The sequence below is a fragment of the Tripterygium wilfordii genome, chromosome 7, assembly GCF_013401445.1.
Source record: "Tripterygium wilfordii isolate XIE 37 chromosome 7, ASM1340144v1, whole genome shotgun sequence".
NCBI lineage: Eukaryota > Viridiplantae > Streptophyta > Magnoliopsida > Celastrales > Celastraceae > Tripterygium > Tripterygium wilfordii.
The window spans coordinates 14,634,078-14,658,539 of NC_052238.1; the positions used below are offsets into that span (position 1 = coordinate 14,634,078).

The 24,462-nt window shown below is 36.8% G+C and overlaps 4 protein-coding genes across 4 annotated transcripts; 2 read left to right on the forward strand and 2 right to left on the reverse strand.

Annotated features, from left to right (window-relative positions):
* The first annotated feature begins 278 nt into the window (after positions 1 to 278).
* Positions 279 to 1,207, forward strand: LOC120002823 (ethylene-responsive transcription factor ERF109-like). Its single transcript, XM_038851661.1, has one exon. The coding sequence runs from the start codon at positions 297 to 299 to the stop codon at positions 933 to 935; it is 639 nt and encodes a 212-aa protein (XP_038707589.1). The 5' UTR covers positions 279 to 296; the 3' UTR covers positions 936 to 1,207.
* A 12,169-nt stretch (positions 1,208 to 13,376) lies between these two features.
* LOC120001872 (protein CYPRO4-like) lies at positions 13,377 to 17,517 on the reverse strand. The gene is made up of 2 exons (XM_038850377.1): positions 15,876 to 17,517; positions 13,377 to 13,932 (listed from the first exon to the last, which is right to left on the reverse strand). The coding sequence occupies exons 1-2, from the start codon at positions 17,445 to 17,447 to the stop codon at positions 13,642 to 13,644; spliced, it is 1,863 nt and encodes a 620-aa protein (XP_038706305.1). The 5' UTR covers positions 17,448 to 17,517; the 3' UTR covers positions 13,377 to 13,641.
* A 286-nt stretch (positions 17,518 to 17,803) lies between these two features.
* On the reverse strand, positions 17,804 to 20,457 carry LOC120001874 (EKC/KEOPS complex subunit Tprkb). The gene is made up of 7 exons (XM_038850379.1): positions 20,347 to 20,457; positions 19,059 to 19,165; positions 18,843 to 18,909; positions 18,596 to 18,718; positions 18,424 to 18,507; positions 18,235 to 18,321; positions 17,804 to 18,143 (listed from the first exon to the last, which is right to left on the reverse strand). The coding sequence occupies exons 2-7, from the start codon at positions 19,127 to 19,129 to the stop codon at positions 18,057 to 18,059; spliced, it is 519 nt and encodes a 172-aa protein (XP_038706307.1). The 5' UTR covers positions 19,130 to 19,165; positions 20,347 to 20,457; the 3' UTR covers positions 17,804 to 18,056.
* A 155-nt stretch (positions 20,458 to 20,612) lies between these two features.
* Positions 20,613 to 24,085, forward strand: LOC120001873 (probable LRR receptor-like serine/threonine-protein kinase At1g67720). Its single transcript, XM_038850378.1, has 9 exons — positions 20,613 to 20,875; positions 20,968 to 21,505; positions 22,069 to 22,532; positions 22,632 to 22,767; positions 23,054 to 23,125; positions 23,216 to 23,284; positions 23,382 to 23,453; positions 23,538 to 23,609; positions 23,711 to 24,085. The coding sequence occupies exons 1-9, from the start codon at positions 20,803 to 20,805 to the stop codon at positions 23,742 to 23,744; spliced, it is 1,530 nt and encodes a 509-aa protein (XP_038706306.1). The 5' UTR covers positions 20,613 to 20,802; the 3' UTR covers positions 23,745 to 24,085.
* Positions 24,086 to 24,462: the final 377 nt, after the last annotated feature.

Here is a 24,462-nt window from a genome sequence, read left to right on the forward strand (position 1 = left end):
TGTGGCCGCCAGTTTTTAATGCTCAAGCCACGTAGTGCCTGCTCTTCTGTCAGACAAGGGCCCCATTGATTGCCCTACCCCGTGTGTTAACATTACGCCCCGCTGTGCTGTATGCATATATGCCATGTCATCCGTTCCGTCAAAGTTTTACAGAATATCTCACGTGCCAACTTTTTTTTATTCAAGACTACGTGTGTGAATGGCGTAACAGCTGGCCTGCCACGTCAGACATTGAAACCCTATATATATTCAAAACTTTTGTCCCTCTCGCTCCTCGTTCAGACAAACATCAAATCATGCAGAAGTCCAGTTTCAAGAGGCCCAAACTTTCCGTCGCTTCTCCGGCCAACCATCACTCTTCTTCAGCGGCGCCGCAGACTTCATCAACACAGCTACCGCGTCTCACTAACGAGCAAGAGATCTCCGTCATGGTCGCAGCTCTCACTAATGTAATCTCCGGCGAGAACTCAACGGCCTCTGACGGCTCGGATAATGCCCTCTTCTTTCCGCAATACGCCACGAGCAACGTAAATCCCCTTACGGTACTTCCACCTTCTGATCTCGACAAATGTCAAATCTGCAGAATCGACGGCTGCCTGGGCTGCAACTTTTTCCCGCCAAATGAAGAAGAGAACAATAAATCGACTTCTCGAAAACGTCTGAAGAAGAACTACAGAGGAGTGAGGCAGAGGCCGTGGGGGAAATGGGCCGCGGAAATCAGGGACCCGAGGAGGGCTCAGCGGGTCTGGCTCGGGACATTCAACACGGCGGAGGAGGCGGCTCGGGCCTACGATCAGGCCGCAATTGATTTTCGAGGCCCAAGGGCGAAGCTCAATTTTCCATTCCCTGATAGTACTGAACAGAGTCAACAACAACAGCAAGTACAAGAAAATGCCACCAATGACGATATTAAACAAGAAGAAATGGAATTCTGAGAAAATTTGGAGAAGACGAAATTCAACAGTGGATGACAATGACGGATTTTGGCTGATTCTCCAACTACTAGCTCATAATTATTGATCAATAAAAATATATATTGCTGCTTATCAAAAAAAAAAATGATTGATCAATAAAATTCATCAAATTTTTTTGAATCTTCACATTGTTTGTGCAACTCTGCATTTCTCAATTACAAAGATATATGTAATTTTTTTCCCCTTGGCTTACACCTCGACAAGTGTAAGTTAGTTGGAAGTTGATTAAAACAATTCTGACATGAAAACCAGTGGTAAAAACATTCTGCCCTCTTCTGTTCTCTGTGTCTCTGTCACTGTTGATTTCCATGTCGGACTCAGCTTTTTGGGCTGCCGAGAAAATACGAGGAAAGCATGAGACCCATTGATGTCACCTGAATGAAAAAGAAATTGAATGCAGTGGGGTCCCACCAGCTCTGTAGGACCGTGTTTGATCCACTAAAAAGTAAAAATGTTGAAGTGCCACGTGTATACATGACACTGTGACAGCGACTGGCGCAATACAGCATGTGTTTCTTACTTTAGTAATCATGTTTAACTTGTGGATTAAAATTAATATAGCGTAATTTGTGAGATTTTTTTAACGAGTGTTAGGTGGGGCCCTGGATTGCGATTCGATGCTTAATTTACTCCGGTAAAGTCGATTAATATCTCTAAATAACACGTGATTAGCCTGTTAATTGGAAGTTCTGCAACTTGATGTGGCGGCGAATCTTTTATATGGTGTTAATCACGTGACATATGTCTTCAATTGAGTGCGTATCAATCATAGTTTTTAAACCCGTATTGTACTAGCGGTTAACGGTATGATATTTAAAATACCGTTTAAGCATTCAAATCGATACATTGTCAAAATTGTATTGTACCATAAACTGTTCATACCTTAAAATACCGACAGTTTTTTTTAAGTATGAAAAATACATTTTGACCCAAATGATTATGCATATGTCATGACATGCCTATTTTAATAATTTTAATTCAAAACAAATTTCTTTTCAATTTTGATCAGTTTTCATGATTCAGGTTGTGAAGTTCACTTCACATTCACTCCATACTCTTTCTCATTCCATTTGTTATGTTCTATTTTTTAAGAAAAAAATTTCATGGTTGTTATTAGTTATCACCTTCAGAATCGTATAGGTTTGGATACTTGTTTTGCTCTATTTTATTTTTTCATATTTTTATAGAATCAAAATAAGTCCAAATTTCAAAGAATTACTTTTAAATTAAATATGCTCCTTAATTGATATTATTAGATTTTTATGGTTTTGATTTGGAATTTCAATTGTGGTAATTAGATCTATCATATATATCATTTATAATCTATACTTATTAAACACCATATATTATATATATAATATATAAATATTTATTAATTTATTATGTATTATTAATCAACAGTTCAACCTTCATCGTACCGATTGAAGCTCGAAAACCTTGAATCTTCGGCCTAGACGGTTTGATGTACGGTACAATTTTAAAAACTATGGTATCTACAACCACAACACAGTTGTCTTCAAGGGCCTAGACGGTTTGATGTACGATACAGTTTTAAAAACTATGGTATCTACAACACTACAACGACAACTACAGTTGTCTTCAAGGAAATGATTTGTTCATTTATTTTTCATCGTACTTGGAGATAGGGATGTCAATGGGTCGAGAACTTCTTAATCCGTCTTTGTATCCGATAGAAATATCTTTACCCGTCCTCGTTAAAATACTCTCAGATTATTTTAATCTTCACCCCATCCCCGTACCCCGTCAGTGTGGGAAATTCCCACTCCTTTACTTGTCCCCGTCAATTGTAATTTTGAAAACTCTAATAATTGTAAAAACGTCGCTAACTGTTATATATATATACATACATACATATATATATGTATATATATTAGTGTTTGTATCAAAATCAAATCCTACAAATCAGCTGACACGTGATAAGGTGAGACCCATAATGCATAAAAAGCTGACAGTCTCCTGGTGAAACATAGCTGAGGTAGGGAGAATGTTTTATTAATCGGTGCTCATTTTACATGATTCTGACTTATTTTTGGCGTGAAATCTAGATATTAGTTCCCATAAATCAGGATATCCAAGATGTACTATCCAAATGGTTACAATTCAAGGAGTCTTGGTTCTAACTATAACTATAAAACTCAGACCGATTCGTTGATTGAAACGTGAAACCCATGAACCGAGAGTTTTCACATGTCGATTCATACATTCAAACTTTTTAAGCATTGAATCATCACAAACCGTGAGTTGACCGTAAGACTCATCAAACCAATGAACCGCCAGGTTTAATGAAAACCCGCTGAATATTAGTGCACAACATAGCGTCAGCACTATTGACTTTGTTCACGTGACCAAGGTCCAAGGTCGGGTCTTTTTGCTGCCTTTTATTGACTTCACTACTAAATGAGTTTTTTCTTTGTAAAAGCGATGTGCTAATTCGGATTCGTTACAACTTACAAATGTAAATGCTTTGAACTTTAACATTTACTTCACTGGTCCCACAATGCTACAGCCTATGACCAAACATCACTTTTTTTTTTGAACATGAATAAAATGAGGGATTGAGGGGAGATTGAGTGTCAAACTATACAGGACTCCTTCAATGGATTCCCATGACGGCTAGAAAAATAATCCTACTTTATTTTGTAGCACGGTTCACAAATCACAATTAAAAGAATCTCACCTTTCTCTTTTCGTCCTTTTCTCCTCCTCTCAACTTTATGATTGTCGCAGCCAGGGTCACGACGTGAACCGGCGATAGAAGAATGAAAAATGATTTAGAGTCGCCACCAATTGATTTAAGTGCAATTGGACACTAAAAAATGGTCTACGAATCAGAAAATGGGTAAGGGGGTCTATTGAGTGTGGGGAAGGTGTTAGGCACCCCACAACTCCCTAAAAGGTTACCTAGATTGATCTATGTGCTTTTTCTTGAAAAGTTGTTTGTCCAATATAGATGATATTTTGATTTGAAAAGATAACATAATTAAAGCGTAGGCAGGAGCTGAATGTCATCAAGTCCTCCTCCTAATTAACTTCAATTTAGTTACCATTATGTTTTCGAGTACAAATGATACCTTAATTTGAAGAGATAACATAATTAAAGCCTAGGCAGGAGCTGAATGTCATCAAGTCCTACTCCTAATAAACTTTAATTTAGGTATCTAGTAAATTAAATTAACATTGTGTTTAGAAATACAAATGACACTTTAATTTGAAAAGATAACATAATTAAAACCTAGGCAGGAGCTGAATGTCATCAAGTCCTCCTCCTAATGAACTTTAATTTGGGTATGTAGTAAATTAGATTACCATTTACATTTTGTTTAAATAAGGATAACACAATTAAAGTTTAGATAGGAGCTGAATGTCATCAAGTCCTCTTTCTAATTGACTTTAATGTGGTATCCATTAATTTGTTTATGTGAAAAGTTGGTAAAGACGTGATTATTGAATTGATAGATTGGCAAAACTAAACCTCTAAACATGCATACTAATCATGTTAAAAATAAATGAAACTAAACTACACTACTCTATACTACTTTTCATTATTTCCACTACCCTATTACATGGCTTACATTTACAAGGATATACATGCCAAATAAAAATAAGACAAGAAAATATACAAATAATAAAATATAAAGGTAAAAATACAAATATAAATATGACCCATGGAGCCCATTAATTGCTCAAACCCGGTCCAATCTCCGAATGAACTCTCCGACCCCAAACAAAGTCAAGTCCGGCCCAAGTAGAGTCAAGCCCGATCCAAACCCAACAAATCAAACACAAATTCAAATTCATATTAAGAGATTCATCCACATAAACCCTAGAGATGCACAAACATCCACATCTTAACCCAAAAACATATAAACATGATTTTCCAAAGCCAATCATGTAAACATGTATACACTCATACAAATACATGCAACCAAATCCATCGAAAACACCCTTCGAAACACATTGAAACCTTCAAAATACCTAGAACCGATCACCCAACTGTGCCCATATCAACACAAACCCTATTTCAATTAAATGAAGCTTGTGACCACCAATTAACATCAAAATCTGGACATCTTATCAAGCATCAACATTGTGAATATATCAACACCAAAACTAACACCCGAAATTAATCACAGCACCATGAATACATCCTATCATCATCAAGATTTAATACAATAAATAATCAAAGTTTCAAAGCCCGATCCATAATCCAATATGACAAGCTAACATCAAACTCAAACAAAAAAACCATCAGTTGCACCGGATATCAATAAACACCACATTTTGACTAATAGACCTCACAGCTCAACATCACGGCCAAACATTACAGCCCAAACTTCACAGACACCAAATATCAATCATAGTGAATATACCAGTATAAACGAATATCAAAACCCAAAGTCAAAACAACGAACAAAAGAAGTTCAAGCTAGGAAGATTGAAACCCAGTATTAACAAAGATAGAACCGAGAAAATGGAACCCAACGAATCCAAGTATGTTCGAGATATTACCTTCTTAGAGCAATCGAAAGTTCCCCTTTCTTAAAATCAAAGTTCTCCTTGATTCACGATTTTTCTCCCTTTTCTTTATTTTTTCTTTCCTCTCTCCCGATTTGCTTCCCCTTTTCTTGCTCTCTCTCTTTTTGATTTTTTCTCTTTTTTCCTCTCCAATTGTGTTGTGCGGCTCTCCCTATTGTTGGCCCCCTTCCTCCCTTGTTATGTGGCTCCCACTCCCTTTTAACTTATCTTTATTTCAAAAAATCCCAAAATGCCCCGAAAAACCCTATTTTCCTCTCCTTCTCTAAAACCCTCAAGACTTACATTTTTGTCTTTTCCTTATTTTTGTGAAACCCTAATAAAGGAACCACCTTTCCCTCTTAAGGATTTTCTTTATTATTTATTTAATTTTCCTATTTTTTAGATATTTTCTAGGGTTTAGTTATATTGGGTTTGGGTTGGAATTTTTATGGGCTTATGGTCCAAGAAATAGTCTTTAGGATTTTTTGCATGCTTGTGGGTCCAAGAAACAGGCTTTGAATTTTTTGTGAGCTTACGGGCTCCAGAACGGACTTTTGAATTATTATTATTATTATTGTATTTTTTAATTTTTCTAATTTTTCTATTTTTTTTGGGCCGGACGAAAACCGGGTACTACAATGATCTTCTTTTATTTTCTTCTCATCGGAACTCTCCAACTTTATATTCTTCTCATCAGGTGTGTGAGAGTTTGCGTCAACTATTTTGCTGAGTGCCACCTCTTCTTCTGTCTCTCTAAGCCTTTGTACTTTCTCTCTCTACAGCACCCCATAAACATCCTTAACAAGCTACATTTTGACACCACTCAACCCATCCATCTAGACTCTTCGCCCAAGGCTTTAATGGTTTGTTTGGGGATATGTTGTTGATTATTATAGAGAGAACTCGATTAAGAGACTGAATTCCACTGGCCACGTAAAGGGTATTCTGGAGACAAGAATCGAGAGTTTATTTTGCAGGATGTTGATTTTTTAGGCTTAGAGAATTGACTTTTTGAAAAGATATTTGAGAGAGAGACGGTGGGAGAGGAAAAGAAAAGGACGGGGAGAGATGAGTCTGATCTGATGACATTTTCTCATTATGAACTGTGATACAAAATTTTAAAAAACGAAATTATTTTTTTAACCATCAGATTAATCTGATGATTATGGATGATTATGGGAGGGAGTCCACTGGAGAAATTCAGTGTATTTTGACACTGAATCTGCCCTCAATCCTAAAATTAATATAAATATAAATGAGCTTATTGAAAATAAATAAAAAAATAAGAGCCACAAAGCACTTATCGTTTATATAGTTATATTCATTTTGTATACATACTTTAGTATATTATATTTATAGTATTCATACTATATATTCATACTATTGTTTTGTACTCATTTTGTATGTATATTGTATAAATAATTAATTTATATTAATTTTCTATATATAATATATACTTCTATTGTATATTTAAATACACATTATTTTATTATTTATTAAAAACCTGTGATTGAACCTCGATCATAACAGAAGTCTATTAGCTGAATGTCCCAGTTGTCTCTCAAATTCGTTTTTAGCTTAAGCACGACTCCACAAAACTCAAACCACGTTCGTCCTGCACAACTCAGAAGTTCACATTTTTACACGATTTTTCGTGCAGAAGCAGCAACGAAATGATCGCCATCATCCATGTTCCCATAATTTCGATCATGAAGCCTGAAGACTCATGAAGAATAGACTACTACGACTTCCAAAAGAGTTCATTTCCTCCTTAAAGAAGAAGCACGACCAGAGAGATACTTCCAACATCTCCATTTTCAAAAGAAGGTTGCGGTTATGAAGCCCACTAACCCAGTCACTCCAGCAAGCAAGTGGTTTTACTACGATCCCCATGATGTCGCATGACAAATACTTGAAGAAGAGCAGAAGAAGTGTCCATCACTTGACACTATAAAAGAAGAAGAAGAAACAATAAAGCACACCGGGTCAAACACAAACCCAACGTCTTCAATCTTTTATTGTTTTCTTAGGCATAGCTCTGACCACTTATCTTTTTATTTAGCATGGCTTCGCACCAACTAGTACTTAGATTGATCTTTTCAACCCCCGCGACTATGTTTTATTTTAAGCTTGTAAAACACCTCTACATCTTAGGATATATTCATTTTCAAAGAAGATCTCATGCATTTCAACAATGTGTTGTTTTTCATTTCATTCCAATAGAAGTTTTTTCATTTCAGTGATAGTCTTTTGTTTTCCTTCTTTCTTTTTTTTTTTTTTTAAGATTGACACTTCAGGCATTTGAAGTTATTTTCCAGGAATGCAAACCTAGAACGAACAACCTTGTGTTCTCTAATGGCGCACAGTTTGTTTGGTACAAATGTCAGATTTGATGCAAAATCCTACAAACAATCTTATCAAATCCTTTGGGCTGACAGCAAACCCTGGCACACCTGCAAATTCATCTTCAAAACTCCTGATTAGAAGCAACTAAAGTTGAAGATCTTCTGTCCAGCGCAGAAGAATCCAACAATAAGTGAAACTAATATATATATATATATATATATATATATATATATATATAAAAGTCAAGTGAATAAGTAAATTATGAGTATTATATAATATATATTAAATAATAACATATATGGGTACGAGCCGGGTTAGATTTCGATAAACCCATTCCCGTATCCATACCTGTTATTTTTCCTATAAAAATACTCATACCCATCCTTGACCCATTAACTAATGGGGCGTACCGGTCTTATTTGGGGCGAGTCATACGGGTACGGTTATTTTTTTGACATACCTACTTGGAGAGAGCCAAATCATTCATAGTTCAGCAAATTATGATGGAAATACTATCTGGTGTACGTAAATGACATAAAGATGCTTTGCAGTATGAAAATTTTTTATTGGAATCTCCGAATTTGAATTTCTGTCAGTTTGGAGAAGCAGTGGACTGCTTTCAATCAGAAGGAGAAGTATAAAAATTAAGTGAAAAACTGTTTATCACACATGATATGCTGTGGTGAATTCATAAACATTGCTCTTAGCACATTGGTTAACAAGACTCGATTATGAAAATGTGTAGTTTACTTGTAAATAAAATAAGAAAAAGGGTTTGTCCCCATTTTTGTTGTCTCCCTTTAAATTGTTATCTCCCTTTTAAACTTGATCCATCTGAAGTCTGTAAAGTGTTGAATGTTAGGAGACTCTACATATGTGTTGACACACACACACAGATATATATATATATATATATATATATATATATATATATATATATATAAATGAATTGATATTTAAAATGAGGAACAATTTTGGGGAGTTTGTAACACTACTCATAAAAAATTGACTAATAATCAAGAATGAACTTCTGCCCAGGATTTCCACAGAGAGCCACCCATCAAACGTAGCAACTAGTGATACACCCAAGAACACCAATTATTGAAGATTTGCGAAACCACTGGAAGGCGGTTGGATTTTGTTTCTCTAATCTTGTATCAATTTCAAGATGGAAAATCAAAGCAAATGCAGATGTAGACGAGAAAGTTTTTAGTACAGAGAAAAGTTTAATTGAAATAGTTAATTATTATTTGAGAGTTCTAATGTTAAAAAAATATTTTAAAAAATAAAAATATAAGAAACAGTGATTTTTCTTGGACTTAACACACGTATCGAGTCTCTATAAGAAATAGTGATTTTTTAAGGTTGTCTTTATTGGAACGTGTCTTTCCAATTATGTTCTTATTTGTAATTGTTCATATTTATTTCGCTTGTTTTATGTCTTTTTAGTAATATAAAATAATTTATATAATTCAATTGAAAGGATTCTAGTCTTGCTGACCAAATTATATTTATTGGAATAGATGTTAACAAAGTACAAATAAATAGTTTTACCAATTATGCATAACATATTATACAACATATATTTTAGCATAAATCAATAGCATATACTCTGTCAGTCATACTCTGTATCAAACGTAACCTATATGTTGCACCAGTGGTCCATAAGAAATTTTGTAAATAAAAAATCAAAAACAAAAATCTATGTGATTTGTATGATAATTCTAAATATCTATAGTAATAATAGATACTAGTAAGTAGTAGAATATGACAATCTGATCGTCGTCTTTTGCGCTGGACAGGAGATGTCACAATTCTGAATGAAAAGACTTCTAATGGAGTGAAATAAAAAATGACACATTGCTGAAATGTATCAAGAATTTCATTGACAAGGGATACATCTTGAGATGTAGGCGTGCTTTACAAGTTAAAATAAAGACATAGTAGTGGAGGCTTTTTGAAAGGAAAAGACAAATATAAAAACTAGACGGTTGGAGCCATGCTAATTAAAAAGATAAGTGACCTGAGTCACGCCTTAAAAAATAATAAAGAATTGAAGACGTTGGGTTTGTAGTTGACGTAGGGTTTGTTAGTTGACGCGGGGTGTCTTGTAGATTCTTCTTTCTCTTCTTTTATAATGCCAAGAGATGATCTTGATAACACTTCTTCTCCTATTTCTCTACCATTTATTTCACGTACTTTATCATGGGGATTGTGGTAAAACTACCTTCTTGTTACTTGCTGGAGTGATTGGGTTAGTAGTCTTTATAACTACAACTTTCTTCTGAAATGGGGATGATGATAGCATCTCTCTGGTCTTGCTTCTTCTTTAAGGAAAATGTAGGCACTCTTGAAGGTTGTGATATGCTCCACCTTGTAGGTTTATAGGATTCATGCTTGGAATCATGGGAACATGGTTAACAACAGCCATTCCGTTGGTGCTTATGCACGAAAGATCGTGGAAAAATATCTTATTCCTTGATGTACAAGATGAACATGGCCTTGACCTCTTAGTGTTGTGTAGTAGCTGAAAATGTCTTTGAGAGAATTTAGGAACGTGAGGCTAACAAACTTCGGTTTCTCCTATGCTCTCTTTGAGATAACTCTACTAAAATCTCAATCGTTTCTCAATGAACTGATTTAAAAAACTCTTAAGACAAATATTTCCTGATTTGTGCCCTTTTGGACACAGGATTTCAGACATTCCTGATTTTCAATAACTAATCCCTAGATTTTAGGTCAACAACCAGCAAAATACTACAAAATGAACAAATATTAATGATAAAAATACCCTACCTCCGCCACTTGTCTTCAGGAGATGGGATGTTCCTTGCAAACTATGGGACCCATATGGATATGTGTCAGTTGATGTGTAGGGACTATTTTCAGTACAAACACAATCATATTCTCAAATCTCAAACAACAAACACTAAATTGAGTCATCTCTACAATATTGGGACTCCAAATCCTGACTTCGGAACATCGAGATTTCGTGCATGGGGATGAGCGAAGAGGGTGTTCGGTAAGTCATCGGAGTCACAATTTGAACACGATCTAATCGTCGGAGTCACTGTGAGGGATGGAGGTGAGTTGGTGAGTTCGCAAAGGAGAAAGAGAGAGGACAGACTGGGTGAGGGTATGCGCGTGGGTTTTTTTTTTCTTGAATCTGCTCGTAGTCATTGAATAGATCAAACCGCTAAGGAGAAAGTCCGTAAATTGTGTCCACACGGAAAGTTCGTACAGGAGAAAATTTCTATATATATATATATATATATTCAATATATTACGCATCACAAATTAAAACAAAAAAAATTTTAGGACTATTTATTCCGAGAACAAACAAATTATCCATATAGTCATTAAATTACACATTACAAATTACATATAAGAAATCACAAATTAAAAGCATAAATTTTTTGGGCTATTTATACCGAGAAGAAGTGAATATTTATATAGTCATTAAACTACATATAACAATTTAAAACATAATTTTTTTAGGACTATTATTTTGGTATTCTCATTAAATTATACATTACAAATCATTAAATAAACACACAATTTTTGAAACAATATCAATGATGTCTCTAAATAATTTTCCTGTTAAAAAAATTCTTGAAAAAGCACCTAGGTTATCAACCAAGTATATTGGAATGTCTTACCTAGTTTAGTAGGAAATACTGCTTTGCCTTATAGGGTATATCTCATATATGTTTATCACTTTCTCTTAAATACTATTAGGAAAATAGGCCAAGAGACAAAATAATGTGTGTTTTGTCGAATATTGGCTCACAAATACATGCATGAAGATCACGCATGCCATTGATTCATTGAATCGACTTCAAAGAAGAAATCCTTCTTTGATTTAGAGAAGCCGTGGGTGAACACTTTTTCGTGGATGTGATTAGTGGCAGACCCAAGAATTTGAATTAGTGGGGGCACAAAAGTAGTGCGGGATCCGGGGGCAGCGCCCCCGAATTTTTTGTGGGTTCTATATGTAATCAATTTATGATTATTGATTGCAAATATAAAAACACATTAATAATAGTTCAAAGCAATAAGAAGATACATTATGATTATCACAATAGCATTCAACATGTCTCCATCTTTTTTTTGCAAAGCCAATGATAATTCATATGTAATCCCCAACATAATCAACCTTAGTTGCAAATTGAAAACAAAATCAAATGATTGCAAGTATCTCAAAAGGCCATGTGCTTGAACCTTTTTGTTAAATTTGTAGCATCACATGAAACAATTTCTAGGATTTATGAGGTTGGGTTGGGTCTAAACTAATTAGTGGATTGGGTAAAAATTAATGGATTGGGGGCATCAAATTTTTTGATTGGGGGACTTAAACTTTTTATGATATGTAATTAACTAAATTATAACATATTTAGTATTAATTTTTTTTTTCACTGGGGGCACGTGCCCCCAGTCCCTTCCACGTGGTTCCGCCACTGGATGTGATCTAGTGAACAATTAATACCTGCATGCATGAGTGACTAAATGGTAGTAGTATCCAAGTTTGCTACTTTTGGCAAAATCAAAGGTGGGTCTTGCATGGTTTAAATGCATGGGATATGGTCATTATTCTCATGCTGACACTATAAATAGAGAGATTGCAGCCAAGTGCAAGACACAACAAAGAAGTGAGATACATCTGAGTTTGAGAGCAGAAATTTGCAGTGAGAACTTGAATAGTGAGAGTGTGTTTGTAAACTTGGAGAGACAGAGTGTTCTTGAGAGAATACTAGGTGTAATTGAGTTTTGGGTTTGTGAGTCGTACTTGTTCTTGTAATCGCTTTGGTGATAAAGTGATTAATCTCTACCATCCGTGGACGTAGGCAATTGCCGAACCACGTAAATATCTATGTCTCTTTTGTATTTATATTTATTTTGAAGTTCCTTTTGGGCACAACATGTTTGTGTGTGAGATAGCAGAAATATTAGACATAGTGCCTAGTAGGGGTGTAAATGGTTAGTTTCGATCGGTTTTTTGACAAAAAATTAATTGAATAATCGATCAGTTGATGATGGTTATTTGATCGGTTAACCGTTCGGTCCTCACTAAAGAGGGTTTGAAAATAACCAACCGTTCGATCGGTTAATCGAACGGTTCGGTTTTGTCTGTAAATTTTTACAACCCTAATCCAACAATGAGTTATATCCAAACTTGGTTTAATCCGGATTGGACAAATTCAATCATCCAAACCGGACATAATTTAGCCACCCCTGAATGTACTAACCTGAGAAGACGAGCAAGAAAGACTGGTTGGGTTATGGGTTGGAGGATCAGAGTAGCACAGAGGCGGATCAATAAGGGCACAACCGCAAAGTGGGTATCACTAAAGAGTCAATGTTGGGCCTGATAAAATTTTTCATTGGGCCTATTACATTTTTTGGGGCTGGTGTAATACTATAACATGGTTCACAAAATTGGGCCCCCAGAATAATATAGATCTGCCTCCGAGTTCAAGGCATGCCCTTGGTCCCTTGGACAACATTAATTCAATCAAAAAATTCCGAGAAGAATCCATATTGTGCCCCCTCTTGCCATATATTATTGGGGCATAGTGTTTTTTTCCCCTCGAGCATACATATAAGCAGAAGCCGAGCATACATACAAGCAGAAGCCGAGCATACAAGGAGAAAAAATAGAGAAAGAAACACCAGATAGAATAACACCGCCTGGAAAGAAAAAAACATGAAATAGTCGTGTGGAAATGAAACCAACATCATACACACACAAAGACTAGCAATCATCATTTGAACAAACAACTAATGTTCAAGCTTGTGACTTCCTGCCAGAAAGGCTGAAGGAGCTGACTTTCATAGGGGTCGCCACGACCAGAGGAGCTTCTGGAGAGTCGCTGACAGCAAACTTGTCATGCATGAAACGACTTTCTACGATGGACTCATCCTTCAAGACAATCTTATAGCAATAACAGCTCTTGAGACCCTGTTGATTCCGGTAGCATTCATGGGCACTGTTCTTCACCCGTTGGAAGTCCCATATCACACTGAATTTCCCCACCGTTGCTACTATATGGCGCTCTTGCTTACCATTCTCTGTGACCTGCAAGGCAAGAAGAAACAAAACACAAAGTTAATTAGCTAATCCAACTCATTGTCAATCTTACAGTTTAAAAGAAGAAAAGAAAAACTTGTAGCGAAAGTCCCTAAGTTTATCGTTAACATGGAATCAAAATTATACTACTCAGCTCTGACACAGATAGCTTAAAAGTGAAGACAAAAACCGTAACATATATACAAATAAAGTGTTCTGAAGAGTATCACTTGATACAACAATGAACTGAATCTGTCCATTTGTGAATGTGATGAATAAAATGGAAATAAGCATTACACTTCATTTTCGATGAGGACATTAATCTACTTCACGCATATCCCATTTTAACCTATTTGCTCATTCATTCGATTTGTTAATTCTAAATCCTAAATGGCAGCACAATTATGTCAGTGTCACAATGTGGAATTCTAAGTATGCAAGAAATGGGGGAAAAAAAAATCTATATCATTCCCAAACACTCATTTAGTTTTACAGTGCATTATTGATTAATCACATGTCTCAAAGTAGATCAGAATGAGCATGTTCAATCCCCATGACCTTATGTGCCACTGAGCTTCCATGCACAAAAAGATGAGAAGCCTCTCCTACAAAGAATGCTCGACACGAATAGATCAAGTATCATACATTGCTTGGTACCAAATAATAACAAATTCCAAGTCACAATCCTAAAACAATTGTGTGCACTAATGTAAATACTGAAGTGTTTAACAGCCTCTAATCGCTGCATGAATTGTTGATGTAAGTAACATTTCTTAATCTTTCTCAAGAGATCATCAATGATGCTAATGACAGCACTGCTAAGTGGTTCCTTAATGACTGAAACAACAGAGGCCACTACCCAGTTTTGTTTCAACAAAAACAAACTGAAAGGTTAATTAACAGTACTACCAAAGCTTATGGTGTAAACCATTACCTATCCAACCATATACTTTGCCAAGTGTCATCATTATTGAAAAATTGCACAAATATCATACCAACCAAATACTGGAAAAATTGCGCAAATATACAGATTGTTTCAGAAGCAAACATCAGCCATAATGTGCCTACTTATGCAACTATAACATCAATAAAATATCCACCCAAAGTCCAATTTCCCTTGAAATTGTTTTCAAACACAACTTAATGGCCTATAATAAAACGAATAGCAATCAGTTTCTTATGTGGGAGAGTACCTATGTCAGACAAGCTCGCATAATGACGCAAAATCCTTTCGTCATGTACCCAAGGTAAACACAATAAGAACCTTACTCTAAGTACACAATTAGAACCTTACACTAAGCCCATTCCTGTATTTAACTAGCATTACTTGGGTAAAACTTGAGCATAGTAGTAGACTTTTGTTTGAATTACCATACAACTTACTTGTGATAGGCAGATACATTACTAAGCCCTGTACGTAACAAAATGGGTTTCACACAAAACAGACATAGGCACGAAAGACGAATACAAAACATGAAACAAATAAGCCATTTATATAGAGTAAAGCCACCAGTATTAATGAACAATATCTAATGTTTCCAGGTCTTCTCAAAGTTCATAAGTACGGTTGGTTTTGGTCTTGGGAAATGTATTATGTTTTTTTCCCGCCATATTTTCTCAGAAGAAAAGCTTTTCAAGTTCTAAAAGTCGTTTCCCATCAGCTATTTCATTTAGACCCGGAAATGGAGAAAAACATCCTAGTCATTTTTTCTTGCACTTTGGAGAATGTTTTAAAAGCAGATCACATATGTTTTCAGGTGTCGTTTCATCTTCTATATTTGTAACAATCATGTTGAAGAGAAATTAAGATAAGACATGAGTACACCACAAAAACCTCATTGATGATATGTTAGTTCATGTTTAATTAGGAAAGGTAAAGCCATAAAGTCAATTATGATCGAAAGCCACTGGTCCAATAAAGTAACAAATCAAAGAGGATAATGAGAGCTTACCCAAGAAAAATGGCCTCCATGAAATCTGTTGTCAGTCCCTGCTAAATGTGAATCAAGTGGAGTCAGCTTCAATAATCTTGGAGCCGGTATCTTGTTTCCCATACGACCACCGAAACCAGTCTTTGTATTTCCATCTTTGTCAGTGAACAAAGTGCAAATAAGGACCAAATATGTGTCGGTGGTACCTAACACCGACTTCCCGTCATAAGTCACATCAACATGAGTAATCGGAGAGCCAAGCCCAGGAAAAGCTGTCTTCGCCTGCCTCATGGACGTCTTGGAATACAGCCGAATCTTCCCATCAAGCGATCCAATGACAATGGAGCCATCACCAGTACTTGCAAAGCATTGAAAATTAGTTCCCCTGGAGAATTGATGCCCTTGATTCCAATGCAACACTGGTGAGTTACTGCTAGCAATATTCTGCACAATTCCTCTTCTATCTCTCATATCCCATTGACACAATCTATTGTCATCCAACCCCAAAAACGTGGATTCCGAAGGGTCTAATTGTGATCCCTTAGTGTCATTGGTGATATCCTTCATTGTAATCTCAGTCCCATCCTTCCCAAACTTCCATTCTGTCACAATCTTTCCTGTTTCAATGTCTAACTGCTGCAGCCCAGTCGAATGAGGTTTCCCTTCCTTTAATGGACTCATAAGCATCATATTGGTCTCCCCCCTCATTAGCAAGGCTTTTTGTGGCGTCAATTGCCCTGAAGCATCCTTGCCATCGAATTTCACACAGATACCCTTTCCATGAATCCCACGATGGTAATTCCTGTAGACCTGAACACCCAAATCATTAACCAGGAAACTGTTATCCAACGCACCCAAAGTCAAGCTCTGCACACCACCATTGGCCGCTTCTTCAAACTCCTCCATCAATTCCTGGCTTGGGCGAGCAGGAGTGCCAGGATCCTCCTCCGCATCCTCCCACATGGAATCATCAGCTGCTTCTGGCTTAACCCACCCAATAAACTCCTTCCCGTAAACTTTCATCTTGTTCTCCTCGGTACCTTTAAGTCCGTACACATTCTCAAACAAGCAATCCTGAAATTCAGTGACAAATCTTCTATACTGCTCATCAGTGACGAATTTCAGAGCCCAAACACCATTACTCACGAAATCCACCCGCCGCTGGTCGCCAAGCATCTTCAATTGCATTTCTGTAGAAACCCTAGACCGAACCTTAGACCCCACTTTCAAGACCCACCCGGAAACACCTCCACCGACTGGTTCCTCATCGTCCACGTCACCATCACCGCCAATCTTGGAGAAGCTATAGGAGGTGAGTTTGTCGGAGATGATCCATTTGGCGTTGGGAGTATTGCCGCCGATGTGTAGATATAGCTTGACAGGATTCTTTACATCATTAGGCCTCTGTGGATACTTAAGTCGAAGGGATTCGAGCTTCCGGTCGATTTCGTCGAGAGTACTACGGGAAGATTGCGGGATTTCTTGGCGCTCCATAGCGTCGTATTGTTCCTCCTCCTCCTCCTCTTCTTCTTCGGATCGGTACTCCCTATCAGAGTCTGTGATGTCCCCTTCGCGGCTCTGAGAGGTCCCCATATTCACGATGATTTGACTGGAATTATTAGAAAGCTAGCTAAATTTTGAAAGATCGAGCAGTTCTTGTGTGTTGCAGACTTCGATAAAGATTTTATAACCGAATTTGTAACCGGCTATCACCGGTTTAAGCAGATAATTTTGTTTTACTTTAAACTAATTATTTATTAGGGTGAAATTTAGCACTTGCTTTATAATTATCAAATACAAAAAAAAGAGTACTTGTAACCGGCTTTACCAGTTAGCGTTGATTTAACGTCTTCCTTTACTTGGTACTGAAGCAAGCAGGCCGTGACGCGTATATTCCATCGTCCGTGTTTGGATCGTGTGATATAAGATCACTGGAAAAAAAACATAAATAATAATAATAATAATTTTATTTTTTTTTCATTTAGAGAGTAAATGGTTTAAAACTATGCAAACCAAGCTTTGCAACAAGATTTCCTCACTTTTCATAACAGTCCCAACCAAAATGCTACAGAAACATCTCTAACCATAAATCATTGAATTTTCTTATCTTGATAACTTCAAGCTTTGATACATCCTTGCAACTCAAATCCCAGAGCCAACCTCAATCAAGTATTGGGAAAGAAGAGTGGAACAACTATGTTTTCACAGAGCATCGCGTGCTGCAATCCGGCATGTAATAGCATCACCAACGGAGGATATTGCCAGCTCCAGGCCAGATATTTTGTAATGCTGGGAATACAAATATAATCACTCATTAGTCAAGCACCATCAAAGAATAACTTTTTCATTTTAAAATTACCAAAATCCTTTAATCACAAACCTTTTGTATCTGAGCTTGGTTTGCTCTTGCTTCTAACTCCTCCAAACCAATCTCTCTACCATTGATAATTTGCTCTACGGCAGTCATCTAATGTGATACAATACAAAAGAAAATTTGAAACAGAGTGAATAACAACCTCTTCTTCAGCTTGAGCCTTGATATTCTACATTATTCTTAATATAATCTCACCTCTTCGGAGGAGGCACTGAAACAAGCAGCAAGAATGTAAGTCGTGGTCTCGGAGATGCCACATCTTTTCAAAGATTCGGTGATCTAGAAAGAGAGACATTAGAATTTATCAATTTCAATCATTCGGGAAATGGAGTATGAAAGAGTGTTGAGAAATGTTGAAGATAACTACATGCTTAGATCCTGAATAATTGTAAACAAGCTCGGAATGAAGCGTCCGTGTCGTAAGTGACTCCCTTGCCTTGGCTACAAGGGTCTTATGTGCAGCAGCCAAAACAGGGAAAGTATCTGGAATCTGACTCAGTTGCCAATAGAAAAGTCAGTGAAACCTAACCAAAGAATAGCATAAGTAGAGAGGATAATTTATACAATGAGGAGAAAAAAATGTGCTTCTCAACTATGTCCATAAATAGCCATACCAGAGATGCATTGAGCAGAGCTACTTCAGGTTCCAAGTTCCCAGCTTGCATCGAATCTAGGAGTTCCCTGCATGAAATTTAGCATGTCAGAAGTTCTAATCCTCACACATGAAATTTAGCCTCACACATGAAATTTAGCATGTGCAACCATTTACTTGCAAATATAATTAAACACATAGGCATATATGAATTTGATAATGAGTGTAAAGAGAGTACTTGGCATTAGTGACATCAACAAAGAGGGAAAGAGATAAGGTGCTTCCATTTATGATCTCAAACACCTTCATGGCCTCTTCTGAGACTGAGACTCCTAAGCTCTCACTCTGCAAAATATATCCGGCTTACATAAGTTGAAATACATATTCAGGTGCCACTTTCAGTGACAGATTGACTTGCACAATGTTCTAGACAAAGCATAACATCAACCAAGGATTTCAAATATAAGTTAATTTGATTGTCTGCGGAACTACACTCCAACTTGTAAGACATTTTAGTTTATGTCAACATCATATCTCATCATATCTGGTACACTGAAATATCAACTCATCTTAATGACTGTGTTTGACAGAAAATACTTTGTGATGAAAACATTTTGCATAGAAAGATTCTCTTAAAAAGAGTCGGCATTCTAGTATTATACCATTTAGGGTCCATTTGGTAGAGAGTATGGCTGACAGAGTATACGCTATAAAATATGCTGATTAGGTGTTTGGAGAAACTGTAAAATACGCTGATTAGACATAGAGTGTATGGTGTTAAATTACCTAAAAGAGCATTAAGCATATTCAACAAAACACTACAATCAGTCATATTTAACACATACCATCAAAACCAAAATCCAATAATTGTAAAATAGTTATGCTTAAACAAAGACATATTAAACAAAAGTTATGCTTAAACAACACCAAACAATACAATGTTTTGATCACGTCCATCACGTCTATCCTCATCATTGGTATCCATATCTGTATGCACCAAATAATACTTATAGAATGCAACTAATTCATCCAAAACATAAAATAGGTGTTACAAATGTGAAATGCCCTTTACCAGCATCAAGCAAACAGACTATCAATATGCATTCTAATGAAAATTTTGTACTACCAAAAGATGGGCATTGTAAGTGAGCTGCTAATCAATATCAAAGGCTTATTACAAAGCAATTACCAAGCATCAAATCCGGCAATTACCAAGCAATTACGAAGTAAAAAGGGATTTCTCCACTAGGACTAAAGAAGGCTAATCAATAACAGAGGCACATCTGGTTGCCTATTACAGAGCAATTACCAAGCAATAAATCCGGTAATTATCAAGCAAAGCTGGATTTCTCCACTACAGTTACATGGAACAATCGTACAACAATGAAGATGAGACAGAGAAGATGGATTTCTCCACTACAATTACATGGAACAGAAAACCTAACACGGGCTTTACAAGCACTACCCGAGATTGGTATACAAAAGAAACAAGAACAGAAAAAATTAGGAAAAGAAGATTAACATACCTGGTGTGGCTGCGAGGGAGGTCTAGAGGTAAAGCAAAAAAAAAACCCTGGAATTTGCAGTGTTGCAGTGGAGTGTGGACAATGGACCGAGAGGTCCGTGAAAGCAAAAAGAAAAAGGCCGCTTGGGCTTCTTTTACGGAGAGATTAGCCCAATAGCCATATACCTTGACTTGGGCTTCTTTTATCGGCCCAAAACCAATTCTGCAAGCCTGCAAGTCTGCAACGGCACCCGATAAGCTTCGTGAGTTGTTATGGTGAATTGGTGATCGTCGCCATTTGAAACAAACTGAATAAGCTAAGAACGAAGGGCATGTGACCTGGTCATGCAATCTCAAATGAATTTCTATCTTCAAGCACAGCCCCTCCACCTGTCAATCCCTCTTCCCCAAAGAAAAAACCAAAACACAAACTTCACCTTCTCCATTCTTTTTCTACTGGTAATCCCCTTCTCCTGCAATGACTCTGTCCATCTTCCTCCTATGGCTTGTCAGCATTCCTCTCATCGTCCACTCCCTTCCTGCCCCAAGAGGTTTTCATTGTCGCCCGTCACATTTTTCTCTGGTTCTCTCAGTCAATCGTGAAAAAAATTTGATCTAATTTGTTGTAACAATGTTGGCGCAGGTTGGCTCATAAGCTGTGGGGCATCGGGAGAACAAAAGCTAGGAACCCTCAAATACATTCCCGATGAAGGTTTCATCTCCGTTGGAAACAAATCGGTCCTCAAAGGACAAGATTTGCTCCCGATTTTAACAACCGTGCGATACTTTCCCGATACGTCGGCGAGGAAATATTGCTATGTGATTCCGGTGATCAAAGGAGGGAAGTATTTGATAAGGACTACATATTACTATGGAGGTTTCGATGGAGGGACAGAGCCGCCTGTGTTTGATCAGATCATTCAAGGGACTAAGTGGAGCATTGTTAATACTACTGAGGATTATGCTAATGGCATGAGTTCTTATTATGAGATTGTCGTGGTTTCTTCAGGGAAGACGCTTAGCGTTTGCCTTGCAAGGAATGAACATACAAGTTCTAGTCCTTTTATATCGGCTCTTGAATTGGAGTACCTAGAAGATTCCATGTATAATTCCTCTGATTTTAATAAGTATGCGCTTACTACAGTTGCTCGTCACAGCTTTGGCAATGAGGACATGATCAGGTGAGGAATGCCTGCTATTCATTTCTTTTTACCTTGAGAAACTAATCTGTATTGTTATGTTCTCCAAGCGTTTGTTTTATTGCATCAAAGAATCATTTTGGTAATGTTGCACAGGCTGATAGAGAAAAGTTGGTTAACTACTAGCATTAATTTTGTGATATATTTCATAACCATATAACTACTTTGCCTAGATTATATTGTAACTGTAATGATGTGAAAATATATCTGTTCTATGTTTACATTCACTTATATATATCTCAAAACATGATGGGGAAATTTAAAGTACTGAAAATTGGGTTGGAAGTGTTTCCTTTAGATGAGTTGGTATTTTCTTGCTTGAATAATGAAACAGAGGGAATTTGGTTACTCTATAGTTGTACAATTTGTTAGGGTGCAAGATACGTAGGATTGTCATTTTCCTTTGTAATCAAATCATTGTATTACTCTTGTACGTTATGGTATTCCATTGAATTCTTGGCTAGAGCATGAAGTAATAAAGAAAGATGAAGTAGAAGTAGATTTGAGAGAATTCTGATGGTGAATGTGTAAAAATTTGAACCTAGCTTTCCAGATGATCAATTCAACCGGTTATGGCAACCATTCACGGACAATAACCCTGTGGTTGATAGCAAGTCTAGTGTGTCTTCATCAGATTTTTGGAACCTTCCGCCTGAAAAGGCTTTCCACTCTGCCATCACAACAAGTCGAGGAAAGACACTTGTTCTCCAATGGCCACCTGTGTCACTTCCAAGTAGCAAATTCTACGTTGCACTCTATTTCCAGGACAATCGAACGCCTAGCCCATATAGCTGGAGAGTTTTCAGTGTTAGCATAAATGGCCGGAACTTTTACAAAGATCTTAATGTCACTACTAATGGCGTGACTGTTTATGGCAAGGAATGGCCTCTATCTGGAAAGACTGAAATCACCTTGACTCCTAATGATCGGACACCCGTTGGACCAATGATCAATGCTGGTGAGATCTTTCAGATTCTGCCTCTTGCAGGAAGGACACTCACAAGAGATGGTAATGTATCACCTCACTCTATTTTCTAATTCCATGCATTTGAGGAACTAGCTTCCTTTTTTCTTGTGTCTAATTATCTATGCTTATTGGTACATGAAGTGATGGCCATGGAAGATTTGGCAAAAAAACTCGACAATCCGCCTTCTGATTGGACTGGGGATCCCTGCCTACCTCATGATAACTCATGGACTGGTGTTGTATGTTCTCAAGATAATCTGGCTCGAGTTACCACTCTGTAAGTTAACTTAAATTTACTTCTTGAACTAGGTCCCAACATACATTTGAATATGCACAGTAGAATAATTTGAATAGGACCTTGAGGTTAGAGAAACTCGATTTAAAAGTCAATCCACATTTGAAGAAACTTCACGGCTTCCTCATTTTTTCTTTTTAGTTTCTTGGCCATTATCTTGGCCATTATCTTGCCCTTTAACAACTGGAACAGGAGATTTTATAATGTCAAATCTATGCTTGGTCTAATAATGCTGATTTGATGGCTATTCTGGTTTTGTTACATGAAGGAACCTCACTGGCATGGGACTGTCAGGAATGCTGCCTTCAAGCGTAGGCAATTTAACAGCAATCACCCATATGTAAACAACTTAACACTGTCAGTTATTTTCCCTAACCGGTTCATCTCATAGTCCACCTGGATTAATTTTTAATTGAAAAGATGCTTGCAGTTGGCTTGGGGGCAATAAACTTACTGGTCAGATCCCAGAAATGAGCACATTGAAGGAGCTTCAAACCTTGTATGTCGACCCATATAATTGTCATAGCTATGAATTTAAGGTTCCTTGAATTCATGACAATTGTCAATGCCTAATGTATCCTTGTAATCTGATGAAGGCATTTGGAGAATAACCAGTTTAAAGGATCAATCCCTAAATCATTAGGCCAACTCGGGAAACTTCGTGAGATGTAAGTCTTCCTCCATGGAGAATTGTTATTAAATGCAATGACCATGTCAGTTAACTTGGTTGATCCAATTGTCTCTGTTTGCAGATTTCTCCAGAACAACAACCTTGATGGTGATATCCCAGATTCACTGCAAAATAAACGCGGAATAAACCTAAAGTATGAACTCCCTCTAACTCTCCTTTTCTCCTGAAGTTCTGGTGTCTTCTACAGTTAAGCCAGTCTATGTTGACTGCATTTGATGATTCGATTTTGTATAGGGTCTCCTCTGGTAATCCGAAGGCAATGGAGTAATGCTAAAGAAGAGGGAAAAGAGAGGAGCAGCACAAATTTTCTGGAGAAATGTCAGATAAGTGTGATTGGGAACTTTTGGCCATATGTGATGTCAAAGAAGTGTTAAGGAACCCATTATCCTGGAGAGATGGAAGGAAGAAGGAGACCAATCATCCTCACTTCACTTGTTTGGCTTCTGTTCTCCCTTTGTAGTTATGCAAATATAACATCTACTTTTAAGACAACAATTTGTCAATTCTTCTTTGGTTCTTCCATAGACATCCATGTTCATATCATATTCTGCTACAGTAATGATCAGATGACTGAACTACATAATGGAATGCATGCTTACAAGAATTCTTCAAACACTTTCCTGGGTTGAATTTCTAATTCTAGGGAAACACCATTCTGTGGGCTGTTAATTTTTCATTGTTGTGTAAATGGCCTTTAGTTTTTGGGTGAAGGTTATGTTCGAGTATTATGCATCTTGGTTCAGTTTGCATTGATTTTCTTCTATTGTAGGCTTCAAACATTCCTGAAATTCAAAATTATGGATGCTAACAACATAGGGAACAGATCTAGTTTCTTTCTGATTCATACAAAGATCAAATTAACTAATGGAAATAGTTAATGGGAAGCATTTTATTACTTTTGGGAATTATACACTTTCTATTACTGTGTTTGAGTTGAAAATACAAGGTTATCTGCTGATGTGGAGGTTCCATTAAGGGTTTTAAAG

Excerpts from the sequence above, each read along its gene's own strand:
- LOC120001873 (XM_038850378.1), top strand. The coding sequence starts at position 20,803 with ATGACTCTGTCCATCTTCCTCCTATGGCTTGTCAGCATTCCTCTCATC. Across the intron at positions 20,876-20,967 it reads CTCCCTTCCTGCCCCAAGAG|GTTGGCTCATAAGCTGTGGG; the intron begins GTTTTCATTGTC and ends ATGTTGGCGCAG. Across the intron at positions 23,610-23,710 it reads AAACGCGGAATAAACCTAAA|GGTCTCCTCTGGTAATCCGA; the intron begins GTATGAACTCCC and ends GATTTTGTATAG.
- LOC120001872 (XM_038850377.1), bottom strand. The coding sequence starts at position 17,447 with ATGGGGACCTCTCAGAGCCGCGAAGGGGACATCACAGACTCTGATAGG. Across the intron at positions 13,933-15,875 it reads ATGGAGGCCATTTTTCTTGG|GTCACAGAGAATGGTAAGCA; the intron begins GTAAGCTCTCAT and ends CTTGCCTTGCAG.
- LOC120001874 (XM_038850379.1), bottom strand. The coding sequence starts at position 19,129 with ATGAAGGTGTTTGAGATCATAAATGGAAGCACCTTATCTCTTTCCCTC. Across the intron at positions 18,719-18,842 it reads CTCTGCTCAATGCATCTCTG|ATTCCAGATACTTTCCCTGT; the intron begins GTATGGCTATTT and ends CAACTGAGTCAG. Across the intron at positions 18,508-18,595 it reads ATTATTCAGGATCTAAGCAT|ATCACCGAATCTTTGAAAAG; the intron begins GTAGTTATCTTC and ends CTCTCTTTCTAG.
- LOC120002823 (XM_038851661.1), top strand. The coding sequence starts at position 297 with ATGCAGAAGTCCAGTTTCAAGAGGCCCAAACTTTCCGTCGCTTCTCCG.